Source organism: Tachypleus tridentatus, chromosome 4 (genome assembly GCF_004210375.1).
Source record: "Tachypleus tridentatus isolate NWPU-2018 chromosome 4, ASM421037v1, whole genome shotgun sequence".
Lineage (NCBI taxonomy): Eukaryota > Metazoa > Arthropoda > Merostomata > Xiphosura > Limulidae > Tachypleus > Tachypleus tridentatus.
In genome coordinates, this window is record NC_134828.1 from 66918074 (window position 1) to 66938268 (window position 20195).

Sequence of the window (20195 nt, forward strand, 5' to 3'; positions counted from 1 at the left end):
GAAATTAGTGTGACTGAAATTCGAAGTTTTCGAATCAATATTGATGTTATCCTTCTGGAAATTCAACTTCCTTTACAAATGGAAAATATCACTGAGTCATGAATCTTAAATGCACTTTTTCACATTAGTTATTACGTTAAATACAATATAAAATAATTAAAAGCAAATTTGGTTTTGCATTTGTGTGATTACGATAAACCATCAGAGCCGGCTTGAAATTAGTGTTACTGAAATTCAAAGTTTTCGGATTAATATTGATGTTATCCTTCTGGAAATTTAACTTCCTTTACAAATGGAAAATATCACTGAGTCATAAATCTTAAATGCACTTTTTCACATTAGTTATTACGTTAAATACAATATAAAATAATTAAAAGCAAATTTGGTTTTGCATTTGTGTGATTACGATAAACCATCAGAGCCGGCTTGAAATTAGTGTTACTGAAATTCAAAGTTTTCGGATTAATATTGATGTTATCCTTCTGAAATTTAACTTCCTTTACAAATGGAAAATATCACTGAGTCATAAATCTTAAATGCACTTTTTCACATTAGTTATTACGTTAAATACAATATAAAATAATTAAAAGCAAATTTGGTTTTGCATTTGTGTGATTACGATAAACCATCAGAGCCGGCTTGAAATTAGTGTTACTGAAATTCAAAGTTTTCGGATTAATATTGATGTTATCCTTCTGGAAATTTAACTTCCTTTACAAATGGAAAATATCACTGAGTCATAAATCTTAAATGCACTTTTTAACATTAGTTATTACGTCAAATACAATATAAAATAAATAAAAGCGAAATTGGTTTTGCATTTGTGTGCTTACGGCAAACCATCAGAACCATAACATAAGAAGTTTGGTAGGCCCAGTAGATGGTAGCCATAAAGTCATATCGTATAAAATCAACGCGTGTCGAAATAGCCAACCAAACTTCACGTTACATCGTACATTTAAGAAAAGTGTCGCATCCATCAGCTTCTGTCTCAGGGTAACAACTATAAATGCTGGAAGAGCGAATCATTTATAAAAGATACTACATGATATAGTGGTGAGGACACTATTTGAAATCCCTACCCTGACACATCCCTTGCCTGCTCAATGAGTAAGTATATAAGTAAATTATTCAAACCAATATATTAAATAATGCGTTTAGAAATACAAGAATTCAGAATACAAATGAAATTTTTGATATATAGTGGGTTAAATCATTTAAGATTTGTTTTAGAAAAAATCATCAGAAACAAGATTTTGTAGGTAGCAATAATGATAGACACAATACTAATAAATTTCAGAAAATGTACCAGTAAAACTTCTTCCCCTAGCTGTCTGTATACTTCTGTTTTACTTTTATAAACATAGCCTTAAATGAATCAAACACAAGAAATAAACGGCATATTATAACAGAGTTTTCAATACCACTTTTCATATATATTAGGGTACAGTGTGTCATGAATCATGATTAAAATTAAAATAAGTATAGCACAATAATTCATAATTAATAAACGACAAGCATATAAAAAGCTTACTCTTCATAACATTATGTATAGTATCATAACTATAGCTTACTCTTCATAACATTATGTATAGTATCATAACTATAGCTTACTCTTCATAACATTATGTATAGTATCATAACTATAGCTTACTCTTCATAACATTATGTATAGTATCATAACTATAGCTTACTCTTCATAACGTTATGTATAGTATCATAACTATAGCTTACTCTTCATAACGTTATGTATAGTATCATAACTATAGCTTACTCTTCATAACGTTATGTATAGTATCATAACTATCGCTTACTCTTCATAACATTTTGTATAGTATCATAACTATAGCTTACTCTTCATAACGTTATGTATAGTATCATAACTATAGCTTACTCTTCATAACGTTATGTATAGTATCATAACTATAGCTTACTCTTCATAACGTTATGTATAGTATCATAACTATAGCTTACTCTTCATAACGTTATGTATAGTATCATAACTATAGCTTACTCTTCATAACATTTTGTATAGTATCATAACTATAGCTTACTCTTCATAACGTTATGTATAGTATCATAACTATAGCTTACTCTTCATAACATTTTGTATAGTATCATAACTATAGCTTACTCTTCATAACATTATGTATAGTATCATAACTATAGCTTACACTTCATAACATTTTGTATAGTATCATAACTATAGCTTACTCTTCATAACGTTATGTATAGTATCATAACTATAGCTTACTCTTCATAACGTTATGTATAGTATCATAACTATAGCTTACTCTTCATAACGTTATGTATAGTATCATAACTATAGCTTACTCTTCATAACATTTTGTATAGTATCATAACTATAGCTTACTCTTCATAACGTTATGTGTAGTATCATAACTATAGCTTACTCTTCATAACGTTATGTATAGTATCATAACTATAGCTTACTCTTCATAACGTTATGTATAGTATCATAACTATAGCTTACTCTTCATAACGTTATGTATAGTATCATAACTATAGCTTACTCTTCATAACATTATGTATAGTATCATAACTATAGCTTACTCTTCATAACGTTATGTATAGTATCATAACTATAGCTTACTCTTCATAACATTATGTATAGTATCATAACTATAGCTTACTCTTCATAACATTCTGTATAGTATCATTAACTATAGCTTACTCTTCATAACGTTATGCATAGTATCATAACTATAGCTTACTCTTCATAACGTTATGTATAGTATCATAATTATAGCTTACTCTTCATAACATTTTGTATAGTATCATAACTATAGCTTACTCTTCATAACGTTATGTGTAGTATCATAACTATAGCTTACTCTTCATAACGTTATGTATAGTATCATAACTATAGCTTACTCTTCATAACGTTATGTATAGTATCATAACTATAGCTTACTCTTCATAACGTTATGTATAGTATCATAACTATAGCTTACTCTTCATAACATTATGTATAGTATCATAACTATAGCTTCATTTCATAAATTAGGTATCTTAGTTGAACTAATGTAGTAATATTTGCATAATATTAACAGGATTAATCAGTGTTAAAGAACCACATTATTTGGTTTATTTGTGTTTAAGATGTCAAATGTGGTTAATCTTAATATATATAATTTTGTATTTGGATTAGCAGTTTTTTGTGCTATGTCAAATGTATATTTAAAAAACGAATAAAAGTGTTAATTTACAGGTATATAAAAAAAACAACAGAAAGTTAAATATAATTCTCGATTAACAAAATAATCTGACTTTGAGTCCGAAATGTGAAAAACAACCCGCTATTAACGTGATTTTATCACACATTTTAAGCCTATTTGTTTGTAATGCCTCGCCAGCTTTCGACGTTTAAATCATAATCAGTAAACTGTAGTCTGCCATTAGGGACATGAAAATGTTATTGGCTATTTTGACAAGAAGATACACCGATAGATTATGAGCTTGTTGGATACTAATCTAGAAGGTCATTGTGGTATTCTCAAGTTCAACTGATTTACGTAAAGAGTATTAGATATAACCACTTTATAACGGGAGAGTCCCCAAGACAAATCATGTAATTTAATCAACTGACTGAGTTTAAGCAAAAATAAATAAATACATAAATAAACAGACCAGACACAATGTCTAAAACAAAGTGGAAGCAACCTTTATTTATAACCCAAACAAAATGAGTCTGGTGGTTAGGATGTTCGATTCGCAATCTTCAGGTCGCGGATCGAATCTTGTCATCAGATGTGCTTGCCATTTCTACCATGGGGTAATATAATGTGATGATCATCCCACTATTCGTTAATAAAGAGTAACCCAAGAGTTGGCAATAGACGTTGTTAACTAGCTCGTCTATCACCTCAAAATAGGAACAGCTGTCACAAATATCTTTATGCGAAATTTAACAAATAGACAAAACCAAAACACAGTATGCATACTTGCAATGGACAGTGGACACGAGAATTCATTAAGTTGGTTTTATTCCCTCAAGTCACTTGGGATCCTGGCCCGGCACGGCCAGGTGGTTAAGGCACTTGAATCTGAGTAAAAGAGTAGCCCAACAGTTGGCGGTGGGTGATGATAACTAGCTGCCTTCCCTCTGGTCTTACACTGCTAAATTAGGAACGGCTAGCGCAGATAGCTCTCGCGTAGCTTTACGCGAAATTCAAAACAAACCAAACTACTTTGGATCCTGTGTAGCATTGTTTAAATAAAGTATTTTTACTTACCGGGAAATGTTAGATTTATCTATAGCAACTAACGCTTCAAGAGATAGATAATTCTAATTCAGTATAAGAGACGCCTAAACCTCAAAGTACCACCTGACCTACCAAGAAAGGACTATGCTGTCAACATTCATATACAATATGTAGCATTACAGCAATAATCTACCACAGGCAGAAATGATCAAAGGCAGTTTGTGCGAAATTAACGTAACGGTTTTGTGGACTATGTGTCATGCGAAATTGCATCGATTTAGAATAAACAAAAACTTCAACACTAAAATAAGAAGCCAGGAGATGCATGGTATGTCCACAAGCCAAATCATAACGCATTGATTGATTCCATGCGTTGTAGAGACATCATGTTGTTGAAAACTATATCATGATTGACTTGTTTGGAAAAGCGTTGAACGAATACGTTATGGTCCAGTGGCTTCCGTATTATGTTTATTTCTAAAGACTTTCTAATAACCAATACATTACTCATTCGACTGTATGCTATATCAAATTTCTTTGTATCTCAAAAGGACTAGCTTAGCAGTGAGTCGACATTGGCTTTTCCGTACTAATAGTAGTTCGCATTATGTTTTTTCTTGCAACAAAACTGGAGTCTGAAATTTATGTATTAATACAAATATGTTACAAATAAAAAGCTGCACATGAAACTCTGAAAGCATTCTCGAACAACTACGAGTGGAACTTTTATAGTTGCTTCTATTTTATTTCAAAAAGGATGAGATAATAAGTCTTTTTATTGTAAAAAAATAAGACTGGCGTGAAATGAAGCACAAGTTCAAATTATGATGATTTTCGAGCATGATTAAGGTAGAAGAAAAATAGTTATGAATTTCATAAATCAGCCAGTCATTATGGAGTTCGTGTATTTTACAATAAACAAGGTCCTATCCGGATGTCTACATGTGCCAGTTTTAACATTTGTGAGTAACTTATAACCTTTATTCGGTACTTAAAGTCTCCGACAACCACGATTTACGAAATAAAAATTGCTGCTTCCTCTGAAGTTGGTTATAAGGTAGGCTGAAACAGACAACATGATACCACTATCGCATACGTCACTGAGCACGTGACTTTCTCCCTGCCAAAATAATAGAGTGACATTTTAATACGAACAGCTTGTGCTGTTCACAAAAATTTATTTGTCATAAAGGCATCAGTAGCAGCCATATTGTAAGCGAAAAATGTCGTTTTTGGTGATAGTTACAAGTTGCAAATTTTCAATGTTTATAATCATCCATAAAAAAAAAGGCCCTCCCTTTCCGCTGGTACAGCGGTAAGTCTCTGGATTTACACTGTTAAAATCAGAGGTTCGATTACCCTCGGTGGGCTCACCAGATAGCCCGATGTGGCTTTGCTATAAGAAAAGCACACTCCCTAAAAAAGGAGGGTCGCAGTTTTAATATCTGAAAGTCTGAGTGATTTGAAACTCTAATTATCTTAAAAATAAAGAGCCTTCGGTGAGTGGCATAACTCCGTAGTGGACAGAGCACAAATAACCTATTGTGTAGTTTTGTACTTAACTACAAATAACAATAAAGAATAACCAAAAAGTTCAATAACAAAAAGCGAAGAACCTTATCGCAGTTTTATTTCATTTTCTAATGCTGGTAAAAATACACTTGTATTAAAGATTTTAGTTAAATGTTTGTGTGGGTGTATGTGTGTTTGGTAAGAACAAAAAATGTAATATTCAGTTATTGCGTTCAATATTAATGAGTAGTACGTGACATGATCACATTTATTGTCATGTTAGGCAGTTTAAAACTACACACGAGATATCTTCATTTTAATAGAATTACGGAAAGCAAATCAGCAACGTATGTAGTTTAACCTCTTGTCGATAATCTAAGAAACGCTGTCTTTTCAAGTTTCCTGGCTTCGCTGTATCACGTGATTCAATAGCTGATAGTGCAGGGTGGTACAAGTGTAGTAGATACACACAGTCGTTGCCTTTCGAGATTTCACGCCTCAGGGAAAGGAGTAACACCTAGACTCTTCAAATATACGTGTTTTGTTTCTTTACCTTTCCATCGTGAAATTTATCTATGGACATGCATAACGTTAGATTAATGCACGTCTTACGATTTAATATTGTTATACCCTATTTAACATTCAAAATTATTTTATCAGCCACCACAATTAAGTCCTGCGAATTTTGTAATATTACGCCTTATACGTCCTCGTGAGCGTAATCGTAGATCCTCTGTTAGTCAGCGGTAAGTTTATAGGCTAAGAACGCAAAACAAGTCCCAAGTTCGATTTCCCGCAGTGGAAAGAGACAAGCCAACTTATTGTACAGCTCCGAAAATTAAAACTTCAAAGTGATTGTTACCTATGCTATAGGAAAGTTAGAATTATACACGTAAGCAAATAGCGTTAACTCGAAAATCTTGCATGTCACAAATTATTTATTCAAAAATAACTTAGGTATGAAAAACAGGTGCGGACAAAAAAGAATTTAAGTCGCAAGCTCCATCCTTTTTTTTTCCGCAATTTATTTCACACCTTAGATGTTTTTGATTAGACATCATGACTTTTTGTCAATATACACCAACAAACCGCAGCAAGTAAGAAATTGACAGCTCATAGTAACCAAGACTAGCTTTATATCACAACCCTATCATTCGGAATAGACCAATACTTTACAGAACTAAACACAATCTTTAAAATATATGATGGTAGTTTTCCTCTCTAAAACAATGTTAATAAATTCCTTTATAGTAACGCCATGAAATGCAGATTAACAGCTTCTCGTCATCACCCCCATGTAATCGGTACAGCCGCAAACATCATTATTTATGCTAGATGTTTAAGCTAATATCAAATGACGTTAAACACTCTTAAACTAAAGGAGTTTTATAAATGTTTCATATATTCGTGCTTAAAAGTTACCAATGAATAATAACCCTCCACTCGTATGCTTTTGAGAACTTGGGGTTGAAAACTGCTAATCTGATTTGCTAGGCCTAACCAATACTTATGTATCTACACTTGTTTTAATCTCGTAGTTTGCTGCTCTAAGTAAGCCGTCTTTAAAGAACAACAAAAAAGTAAAAACGGCCCACTTTTTACTGAAGATAAAGCTGTAGTAAAAATGTTAGACTGGTAGTTCACGTGACTTTTTTGTATGGGCTTGCGCAAAACGTTTGGTCAAAAATGAGAGATTTTGTTGAATAACCTTGCACTGGTGGCTTATATTTACACCAAAACTAACTAGGTTAGTTAGAAAGATATGTCAATGCAAAAAATGAGAAAAAATCGATAAACGTTAAGTGTGTTTGTTGTTGTTGTTTTTTATCAAATAGAAGTTCAGTACATTGCGAAGGAATAAAAAAGAAGAAATTCAATCCAAAATTTTACATCTATGAATTTCTTAATGTATTACCTTGAAATTTCGTATGCGAAATATGAGTTCAGTAAAGCACATCCACTGGAAATATATGACAGATTAGATTACTACAGTTTGAACTAGAGAAATTGGAATAATGCTAAACTATCACTCGCTTTACTAACACACAGTGTGTCCTGCAGGTTGTTTTTGCTTGGAATACTTCTTTTTTTATCTACGTTAGATATTTCTACTTTCTTTTGGGAGGGGAGGAGTGTGTGTTTTTTTATAGACATCGTTTAGTACGTAAATGATATCTTAAAATACAGAGGGTTAAGTAGGTCATGTTAAAACAATTTTTAAAATTTAAATTAGCAAGTCACATGAAAACCACGACCGAGAGTCACAGTAGTACGGCATGTATTAGAACTAAATTTTGCGATTGTTTGGCAATTTTCAGGTAATGCAATTCCATTAAAATTAGTCGTTTTGGGGAAAGTATGTAACAGCCCTTTCAGAAGCAAAATATTTCTTCACTTGAATTATAAAACTATGTTCAAATTTGAATTTTTAAATTACAAAAAGAGGATACCCCTGTGCTGGAAAACAAAGGAATATGGATTAACTTGGGGTGGCTGGGACTATCAAGATAAAAGACCTTGTAACAGATGAGATTCTACACACATAAAAGTAAGAGGCAAAATCTGTACACTTGGCCAAGAGAGTAGGATTTTTGTCTGAAAAACGATACAAGTCATGCTTACATAAGTTGCTTCCACGGAATTTCTGTTGAAGAAAGGCTAATTGTATAAACGACATTTAGCCGATGAAATGGAAGTGCGTTGAGATACTCGAATAAACTACATGTTCCTTAATAGCTGCAATGTCTCGTGGCGCTTTCCAACGGTCAGAAGGTGAAAAAATTCCAAAAGTAGTATACGGTATGTTGTAAAACGTTTTCGAAGAGATTCATAATCACTAGGGGCAAGTTAGGGATCAGAAAACTGGATACGAAGGTCAAGGTATATCTGCTTTGTATAAAATCGATGTTTCAGGCCTTTTATACCACATGGAATTTCGGTTTTGTACAACTACGAGTTCACCTGACAAGTCTTCTAATTATAATTTCCGCTCAGCCATTGCATACTTCAAGCAACAGGGGACTGAATGGATATTTATGTTATTTCATACGGAGATATACTACTCACATAGCTATATGCAGTACAAATGAATGTCTGTGAGATCAGACTGTTGTAAATGGTGTAGGGAAACCTTTGTCCTCGTAAACTTGTTGGGTTGTGGAAAATGTGCAGGGAAGAGTGGTGTGCTTTGGACATAACAGTCTCATAACAAAGTCTTTTGCAATGAAAACTACGCTATATGGCTATTGTCAAGATGTACGGTCATCAGATAGAATATGACCGAACGTGGCGACATAGTAAAAACATAAGAGGCTCCAAAAACGTTTCATATATTGTACTCAGCTACTTGTAATAGTAGCATATCTTTAAAGCTAATAACTTGACCGTTTCAAAATATTTTTACGTAACATTGACTTCTAAATGTTGAATAAGACAGGATATTCAGATAGCATTTGTATGAAAAGAAATTATGTCCATTGACATAATGAAACCGTAAACAAAGTAGACTATCTCTTCTATGAAGTTTATATTGAAATGTATTCTAGTAAAAAAAAAACTAATAAAACAATAATTTACACAGAAACTTAAGGAACTTTTACTTTGGTGACAATATCACATTATAATCTTCATACTGACTAGTAAATTTGTTTATATTAGAAAATAATACATGGATATTACCACTGAAAAGGACTAGCTTTAAGAATTTTTATATTTATTTATTAATATTTTTAATTTAGTTTAGAGAATGAAACAGTTAAAACGGACAAAAACGTTGTGTTATATGTTATGTTATAGATATTTCGAACAAAATTGAAACCTTACATCTATCTTACACAAACATGTTTGAAACCTACTAAGCAAACATGAGATGGTCTCGAACGTTTTGTTTAACATTTCAATATTCCTCTTTCGATTTTTTATAAATATAATTTGATAATGTTACACAAACTAAAATGCTCAATAACCGATTATCTCACTTCAGTCTACACTCAAGTTGTATCCAAACCGTACAGCACCTTTCAGATGTTAAGTGCATACCTGATTATCAAATTACAGTCTAAGAAAAATAAATGAATCATGCTCTATTTCAACAACTTTAACACAATAATATTTTATAGTTTAAGTAAGAATTACTTAGTTCAATTCGAAGTTAAAATAAAAAATAAAACGTTCCAATTTTAATTACTGAGAAGCTCCATGGAGTCTCGGCTATAAACAACACATTTATCAATTTACACATCCTATACACACCATAGATTTATATTTATTAATCACCTGTGGTCCTTTGAAAATATAATGATTCATATACTGTTTTTCACGTGATCTGGCTTCTCTAATAGTTGTTTTTTTAATACAACCATTTGTTGTTAAACTTTAATGATGTTTGTCGAAATAAAAATAATTACTTTGTCTAATCCTTGAAATATAAAATCTTCATTGGATCGTAATGATTTTTGACGTTTTCTTCGAAGACAGCAAATGAACTAATGAAAATGTCTACCATGACTGAAAAGTTTACAGGGGGAAAGGAAGCTGTGATAGTAAATAATTACGATGACAAACGATACAGAACACGTATCTACAAACAGGGGGAAAACTCCCCTTTAGATTGAGAAAGACTTTCGAGGTTAATGTCAACATAAACAGCAAGTTGAAAATATTGTGTATTTTGAATCATGTTCTAACTGTCAAAACTATGACATCGTTCTTGTTATTTTGTTTTTGTATTTCGCGCAAAGCTACACGAGAGCTATCTGCGCTAACCGTTCCTAATTTAGCAGTGTAAGACTAGAGGGAAAGCAGCTAGTCATCACCACCCACCGCCAACTCTTGGACTACTCTTTTACCAACAAATAGTGGGATTGACCGTCACATTATAACGCCCCACGACTGAAAGGGCGAGCATGTTTGGTGTGACGGGGATTCGAACTCGCAACCCTCAGACTACGAGTCAAATGCCTTAACAACCTGGCCGTGCCGGGCCCGTTCTTGTTGTATTGCAATGATTGTTTACGGCTGGAGGTTGAACGTTCGCCAAATGTATAAATTAATGTTGTTTTTTAACAACAAGAATATATTTTCTATATTGTTATCTTTAACACCTTTTTAATGGTTTTGTGGGTAACTAACATATCCACAACCGACCGTGGACGGCAAGTGTTTGTGGGTTTAGAAACCTAACTCGGTATTTGATTTGCCTTGTTGGTTGTCTTGTTTTTCGTCTGCACTTTTAGGATAGTGTCTGATAGACTGGATATTCTTTATGCTTTGGGAAGATATTACCGCGGACATTTTCTTTTAAAAAATATGCTCTTCATACGGCCCGGCATGGCCAGGTGGGTTAAGCCACTCGACTCAATATCCGAGGGTCGCGGGTTTGAATCCCCATCACACCATACATGCTCGCTCTTTCAGCCGTGGGGGCGTTATATAGTGACAGTTAATCCCACTATTTGTTGGTAAAAGAGTAGCTCAAGAGCTGGCGGTGGGAGGTGATGACTTCCCTCTAGTCTTACACTGGAAAATGAGGAACGGCTAGCGCAGATAGCCCTTATGTAGCTTTGCGCGAAATTCAAAACAAACCAAACCCTTCATACTTTCTTCACAAGCGGTACAATATATATATATTGTGTACGTGTTACTAGCGTAATAGTGCAGTTATTTTATTTGGATTTGTTTTGTTAAATAATATAATTCTGAATCTTGTTTTGAGTGAGTTTCGATATTTTATTTATTTACATATATTGCTCGGAGTGTCAACTTTTCTGGTAGGGTTTGTTTCTGGGACAAACTTTCTACATCTAATGTTAAATGAACAGAACAGGAAATCACTACTTACGACTCACTACCAATAGAAGAATGTCTGGACACGGACTTAGGCGACATCTCAAACTCACTGTCCGATCTGTACAGGAATGACTCCCGCCGCTGAGGCATAGCGTGTAAAACCAGGCCAGAAGATGGACTGGAAGAGTCCAGAAGATTCCTATTTTGTCCACTTCCATCGTCCACATCAAAGCTAAAAAAATATTTAAGAAAAACAAAGTTATTTGACTTTCAGTTTCAGGTATGGACAAAAAATCAACGTTTTAAAGTAAATGTTTCATGTCTTTCTTGAATCATGTTTGAATTCAGAAGAACATTTCAGTTTGAGTTATTATTGTATTTGAAGTACATTCATCGAATTTCATAATGACAAACAACATACAACTCGCAGACACTAGCTATAAGTATACATATTCATTGAATTTCAATGAATATGTACACTTATAGCTAGTGTCTGCGAGTTGTATGTTGTATGTCAATATGTAATTCGATGAACATGCACACTTACAGCTGCGTTTTATTTTTTTATCACAAAGATTGTTAAAGTTTTACCAGAACATCAAACATCGTTCAGAGACTACCATAATTGGGCGATTTTCCCATATTATATATATATATATCTTACAACACACTGTGTTATTAACAGGAGTGATAATTTAGCGATTTCCCATCTCCTATATCTCGAAGTATGGTTTATCACATATTTTCAGTAGATGTGTTCTACCGGACTCATACTTCACATACCACATTCATCCACCATCAGGTTCCGAGCTGAACAGAAAACACGGTCTGGCTAACTAATGAATGAGAATTTGCTGCAAAATTATTATCACTGCTACAGATGCAGCCATCAGTTTGGACACAAATTTGGATTTCATTCCTTTACGTCCCACACTTAATTTTTTCCTTACCGCACTTTTGTCATATCTGAGTGTTTTTATTAGATATATACATATTTTTATACATTTTTGAAATGACTCACGTAGCCACTGTCTTTGGCACGAGAAATTACAGATGGGACGATTTTCCGGTACCTACTTCAAAGGATGCAGTATACTGTTTGACATGTCCAGGTAAATAAACGACGAAATTAATGTAGTTAAGATACAGTTATGGCGATCGGGTATCAATCGCCATCGTTGTAGGAATACCAGAATTTCTAAAAGAAAACCCAGGATCGAATCCCGGCACTACCACCTTACCCAAGCGTGCTTCTTAGGACTTCTTAACCTGAAACTGTATATATTAATAAATAATAATAAAATTGTAACTAACTGGATAAATTTAAATGATCGGATAAGACAATAACGATGCAATAAATTTATCTTCTAAAACGAAACTGGACCAACATGGTCAGGTGGTTAGGGCGCTTGACTCGCAATCTGATGGTCGCACGTTCGAATCCCTATCACACAAAACATGTTCATCCTTTCAGCCGTGGAAAGCATTATAAGTTGACGGTCAATCCCACTATTCCTTGGTAAAAGGGTATCCCAAGAGTTGGTGATGATGACTAGTTCTCTTCCCTTTAGTCTTATACTGCTAAATTTTAGACGGCTAGCGCACATTGCCCTCGTGTAGCTTTGCTCGAAATTCAATACAAACAAACTAAACAAAACTACAAAAGAGAAAAAAATTGTGTATTTTTTACTAAATAAGTCACTCCACATCCAAATAGCTCCAGTTTTGAGCACTGACAAACAGTGTGGTATTAGTTTTATTGGGGGCGGGCATAACCAAATGGTTAGAGTACGTGCGCTCTTATTCCGAATGTTCATGGTTTGCATCCCACAGTTGCAAAATCGCTCTTCTCATTTAGGGCTATGAATTCGCTGTGAAAACAATAACGGACAAATTTCACTATTTGGTCAAATAACAGTAGCCCAAGAGATAGCGGTGGATGCTGTTTGCTGCTGTGCAAAGATAACACTCGTGTAGCTTTGCGTGAAAGTTCTAAATTACGCAAGCATTTAAGTTTCATTTTTGAAAACGAAAAGACAAAATAAAATTAAACTAGTGTCTATAAAATCATGAAACCAACTTAGTAATGTGCTCTATTGAGTTGACTCGTTAGTTTTTAACCGTAAAAACTATAACAGTCCATTATGACTTCTACTACAACAAATATAAATTCTATCGAATGAAGAAAAAAAACAACAGATCAGTCTCAAAAGATGTTAAAATACTTATCAGATTTTTCAAAGTATAATTTAATAGTGTGTAGCTTATAAAAATTAATTTACGTAGTCCTACACTTAGCTACTCTTGACGCAAGTAATAACTTATTACTACATTCACTATAGCTCATCCACAAGGGATTAAGTTACTCAGCTCAGTTAAACCCACCTAACCATTTCAACATTAATCTCTAAATAATAAAACGATAAAACTGAATTATATTTTTAATTCAATGAAAATATTAACTATCCTTTAAAGCTCACATAAGTATTTATTATTATTTTTCTTTATTATTTATTCTTTTCCTCAAGCGATAAGCCTGAGAACTTATAACGCTGATATTTTGGTTTCAGTACCCGCACAGATATGGAATTTCAGAAGCTTTGCATTTAACAACAAATAAACAATCTGAATACAGACGAAGAAACTATATGTTAGCTAAATGTTCAGTCTTCCTCTGATTAAACTCCCGTAACAATTAATTAAAATCGTAATTACAGTCAAGATTAATTAGTTTCCTTTGTTCTTATAATTAATATGTACTGAATGTTTATATTTTATTTAGTATTATGAAAATTCAAAGAGAGCTTGCTATGTTATCTTAGCTTACTTTCTACTGAATCTCACGCAATAAAGCGAAAAGCATTATATACACAAGAGAATAGGGTATTTTCAAATGAAACGTTGCCTAAATTTAATACGTTTTTCACAATATCCTGCTTCAACTGTTTTATGAATCGAATAGTGTATTTAATTTTGATCAATTCGACAAATTTTAACTAATAGATTACTGACACTGAACTATGTATGTAATGCTTTTGCAAGCATGATCCCTGCAACGCCCATTTCCCTTAAAATCAGTCTCTACATATGCGTATGTTACATTTAGTTACACTTCTTTTCGTTCAAGGTTTTGCTGACACAGCTTCGAGATGATGGTTTTATGTGTCTCGAACGAGATGTTGGTTAAATTCCAAGAAACCTGGATATGTTTGACACCAGAACCAAGGCCAACACTGTACACAGAAGACCTTAAATGTAAAACCACATTTCTTCTGAGTCACGAACTTCGTGACGCAACGAGTATTGTCAGAAAAGTTGGTGAACTATTCGCTTGGAAAGATTTATTATACACACGAAGCAAACAATACGTTAATGTATGCGTAAAAAAGCTGCCAATGTTAATGATTGAAATACGCAAGATGAGAAAATAAAAATTATTATGATCTAAGTGTAAAAATGCATTTGACTTTAAATATTAGCGTGTGTGTGTTTTGCTATAACAAAATAAACTTTGACCCAGTTTTTTCTTGTAATAATAAAAGTATTGGGAACACATCGATCACAAACAAACGACACTTAAAAGTCTCACGTTCTTCAAGTGTTTACGTTTTCAACTTGTTGAATCTTCCATAATGCAGGCGGGATAGTATGTTTTCAAAGGATATTTACAGAAGTATGACACCACTTTAGAGAATCAGTCTATTACTTTTCAAAAACTGTTACCAAAAACCAAAATCCTGATGCAATTTCAAAAATATGTTTACAGGGACCTATAACATTAAGTACTGTAAAGAAATCAGAATGATAAACGGAGGAAAATTTAATCTGTACACGATTAAGCACTGGAAGTAATGAACTGACATTATATTTAATTCAGCTGACTCGGCAGAGGTTTTTCGTCCAAGCTGCTTTTTCAGTTCCAGATGCATTACCAGCGTACCGTACAATTAAAAACAAACAGAAACCTCAGGTTTTACGCCCATGTGAAACGTCTGTTCGGGATTATACATTATGTTTCGTTTAGAATTTCGCGCAAAGCAACTCGAGGACTATTATATGTGTGTATTGCATGCTACTCCCACATGGCTAATGTGGCATCCTAAACTTTTACAGCTCTTTTACAGAGAGCTTTCGTTCTAGCTTATGAGTATTGAACACAATGATCATGCGGCCCGCGGTTCTCATTCCTCAAGTAATCTGGCCTCCTGTGAAAAACGTTTGGTGACCTCTGCCCTAAACGATATCTTATACACATCATGGGCTAAGCTGGTAGGTTATAACTAACGCCGACATCTGTACGTAAGTTTGAATGGCTGACCAGAATGGAAGGAATTAGTTTAGTTCAGCCGCTGCCTGCGTAACTATTATTAATTAATATCGAGACTGACTTTTACACTTATAACGCATCTCCAACGTAAAGTGCGCCTGGATCGTTGTTGGTACTACCACGTCTTAAACCAAAGGCTCGTGGATCCGCAGTAAGTTCAAGGCTACGTTCGAGCCATGCAACATTAAGATTGCATAAAAATATATTTTATAAAAGAAAACACTGTAGAGTACTGTAACGTTCTGACGACCTACTGACGAAATATTTAAAAGAGCATTCAATAAACAATACAAGCCGTACCTATGTAGTGCCTGCCTAATAAGACAGGTTTCTAAATGTTAATTTCTTAAATCATAACTTAAATAATCCTATTTGTGTAATCACCTGATATGAACTCTACTGATTTTATTTGAAAAATTCGCTGAACAGCGTGTAAGAAGCGCGTAAAATTACACTGAAGAGTGTTTAACATTCATGACTGAATTGTAATATAACTAATAATGAGGCATATCTAACTGAGGTTTTTTTGTTTGTTTGTTATTTTTTTATAACGCGTCAAATGTAACAGGTTTTGCCTTGTGTTAAACTTGTTGCCATTTAAGTTAATCATTTTCACATGCTTTACAACGTCTTCATATTTTGGTATTCAATTATATTTTCATGTTATGCATTTCAAATCAAAATGGATTCATTTGAGATTGACAGATGTTTTCAAGACTTATTTACGCCTATTTAAATTATCTTATTTTCGCTCTGAAAATTAAATATTTAACGGACTAAAACAAGAACTTAACTAATGAAGACTAAACATTTACTGTATCTGAACATTAGATTCTGAAACAGGAACAGCAAGTCACTACCTTCAGAGAACTACTACTTAGGTTCATTGAAACGTTATTAATTTCTACAAGACTTTTCTATATGTAATCAACTTTAATCATTCTCGCTTATGTAATTTAATAATTATTTTATTTAGAATTTCATAATTGGTCGTAAGATGGCGCTATTAACAGTAGAAGAACGACACAATAGTTACCAGGCAACGAGTGAATTACTTACATGTATATAACAGATTAATTTATCCTGTAATGTCAGCTTGATGGAAAACGTTTTACTGCTTCCTTTCATTAGTCCAATTATCTCCCGTTAGGTGGTAAATTGGTTCGAATATCAGTGGATATCATGCTTTTGCTATAACAGTACAAAGAACGCAAATAACAATGATAGTTAATCCATGAAACTGTCAGGTACTCCAAGTAACGCAAATAAGAATATATAACAGATAAAAAAAAAAAAAAAGAAACCTGCGCTGTACATTTTTGCTCCATCTCGATTTTTCGAAATAATACCATGACTAATGCTACATTATCAAATTAGTTTGTTTTTCTTATAACAAAGCCACAGTGGGCTCTCTTCTGCTAAGCCCACCAAAGAGAATCGACCTTCTGATTTTAGCATTGTAAGTCCGTAGACTTACCACTGGACCAGCAGGGAACATTAAATCAGTACTTGAAAAAATAAACAAGACACTTGTGTAGTGGTTACATGTTGTCAGGATAGTCTTCATAACGATTTAAATTATATTCAATTTTAAAGAAAGTTTAGTTTTGAATGTACCACTGTAATACAAATGTTTTAACTGTAGAAAATATACGAATATTTTAATTTATTTAGTGTGAAACCTTAAATATTGTAATGAAGCCCGCACGCCCCACTATTGAAGAAACTGCTTTACGTTCCGTAAGGGATTGGTTTGAATTTCGCGCAAAGCTACACGTAGGCTATCCACGCTAGCCGTCCCTGATTAAACAGTGAAAGACTCGAGGGAAGGCAGCCAGTCATCACCATCCACCGCCAACTGTTTTCTTGGGGTATTCTTTTACCAACACATAGCGCAATTATAACAACCCAAGTCTGAAGGCGCGAGCATGTTCGGTAGGACGGGAATTACCAGTCAATCACCCCAACACTTGGTTAGGCCGGGCCTCCCTAAAAACACAGTCGGTTAAAAACAAAACAACAAAGTTCACTTATCACAATAAAGAGTATAGCAGCAAATATCGAATGGCAGATGACAAGATCAGATAACACCAACATATATTTTTTTTTGTTTGTTTGTTTTGAATTTCGCGCAAAGCTACTCGAGGGCTATCTGCGCTAGCCGTCCCTAATTTAGCAGTGTAAGACTAGAGGGAAGGCAGCTAGTCAGCACCACCCACCACCAACTCTTGGGCTACTCTTTTACCAACGAATAGTGGGTTCACCGTCACATTATAACGCCCCACGGCTAAAAGGGCGAGCATGTTTGGTGCGACTGGGATTCGAACCCACGGCCCTCGGATTACGAGTCGAACGCCTTAACACGCTTGGCCATGCCGAGCCTATATTTTTTTGCAGATTAATGCCAAACGAAGCATACTGTCCGATTTGAAAAATTGAAATAAGTGAATTGAACAAAAAATCTGTAAAATTCGCATTATTTACGCTAGGATGAAATTATTATTAAAATACAAAATTTTACGAAAACTTACTATTAATTAAATATTCAATTAAGTGAACTTATAATGGCAAAGTTAACAAAAATGATAAAAATAAACACATCGCCAAAGCTACAAACAATTGTATCCGAAAAAAACGGGACAAAAAACCAAATACTTTATCGCGTGTAATTATTACTGTTACAATTTCAAGAGAGAGGAGATTTTATCAAGGCCTTGCGTAAACTATCTGAAAAATTGAAAAAAATTTAACCAGAAACAACTGGGAAATGTATCGTACAGACTATTAGTAACTAGTAAACAAAAACTACCACCGATAATTGTACGATCTAACGTGAAAACGTACACATACACTGATAAACAAAAGGTAGATTAGATCGCTTAGTGCAGATATAATGAAAAATATCGTGAAAACAAAAAAATATGAGAATTTTACTAATGCTAATGAAATTATATTGTGGGAAAATTGAGTATTTAAAAAAGAAAACATGTACAGGCTTGTGGTTCAAAGAAAGAATTTTTTTAATTGAAAATCATAAAGAGGGGAGAACAAGACGTAACAACACCAGAAATGATATTCATAGAGTTCCAAAGAATTATTTAAGAAAACTAATTTAAATTAATATACATTTGTTCCAGGAATTTACCATTCAACGGTGTCTAATGTCAAAAAGTGGGTTTTCCAAAGAAGTTTGGAATTTTTTGAATTGGTTTGCAGGTTTATTACGTTTGAATATTCGAAGCAATGAAATAAGGTAACAGTGGTGCTAGGTTATAGCGAACCTTCATGTTCTGGTATTTAATACAGAAAATGGCCTAAAATGTTGGTTATGAAACTGATTTATATATTATTTCTTTCAAGAAATAATAAACATATATCAAAGTTATCCAACATTGTATGTTCTCTGATAACTTATACAGGTGTTATATTCATACTGGTTACTATGAATGTTAGAAACCCCATGAACTGATAACATTCATGATTTAAAAAGTTATAATTTTACGATATCTCATGTTATTAGCTAAATTTTTAAACGAAATTAATGAACCTAATAAAGCATCAAAAAAGTTAAAACTACATTAATTCAGCCTAGGTACAAGTCAGGTAAAAAGTATGACTTTGCTAATTACAGGCCAATTGCGATCTTACCAGGTTATAAAGTAAATAACAGAAAAAAAAGCGTGGTTAATATTTTAATTACATTTCAGAAAAAAAATTACATTCTTGCCAAAGATCAATATTTAGTTAAACGATAGTACAAAACATAAAATGTGAAATCGCAAGTTTGCATGTATCTCTGTATATATCTAACAAATCATCGTGCCAAATTTGGTAAAGATCCATCAACAGAGGGATGAAATAGTGGTAAAAATAAACAAAAAACGCAAAATCAAAAGTTTAGATGTATATCCCCATGGACCATATGAGCTTCCATATCAATTTGAGTGAAGATCCATCCACATCCTGCGAAGTAGTTACATGGATATACAACAAACAACAGGCAGCACTGTTATATTTATATAGATATGATGTGACTATAGTGAAACTAGATCATGTTGACAGTAGTGTCATTTATAGTATTAATTATGGGGTTCTTCATACATTAAATAAAATGAAATATAATTTTAATGTAATTAAGATATGACTCTATGATAACGAAATATAGTTAAGTGATATTAATAAAAACTAAAATTTGTTATAGCTTCATAAACCTAATAACTGATATATATAGAGATTCCAAGTATATATTTTCACGGTATATACTGATTAAAATCAAACAATACATAATCTGTCATTACTGGTTATTTCTGAATGTTGAAAATATAATGTGTTTACAATTATAA

The 20195-nt window shown here is 33.3% G+C and overlaps 1 protein-coding gene across 18 annotated transcripts in view; it reads right to left on the bottom strand.

Moving 5' to 3' along the window:
• The window catches only part of LOC143249348 (3',5'-cyclic-AMP phosphodiesterase, isoforms N/G-like), a 163579-nt gene that overhangs the window by 37610 nt on the left and 105774 nt on the right, over positions 1-20195 (bottom strand). For 15 of the 18 annotated variants that reach the window (XM_076499028.1, XM_076499050.1, XM_076499049.1 and 12 more), the window contains one exon: positions 11578-11757. In XM_076499028.1, the coding sequence (XP_076355143.1) occupies positions 11578-11757 (180 nt within the window). Of the gene's footprint in view, positions 1-11577; positions 11758-20195 lie in introns of those variants that run through there. The other 3 variants (XM_076499040.1, XM_076499043.1, XM_076499045.1) reach the window with 3 other exon arrangements.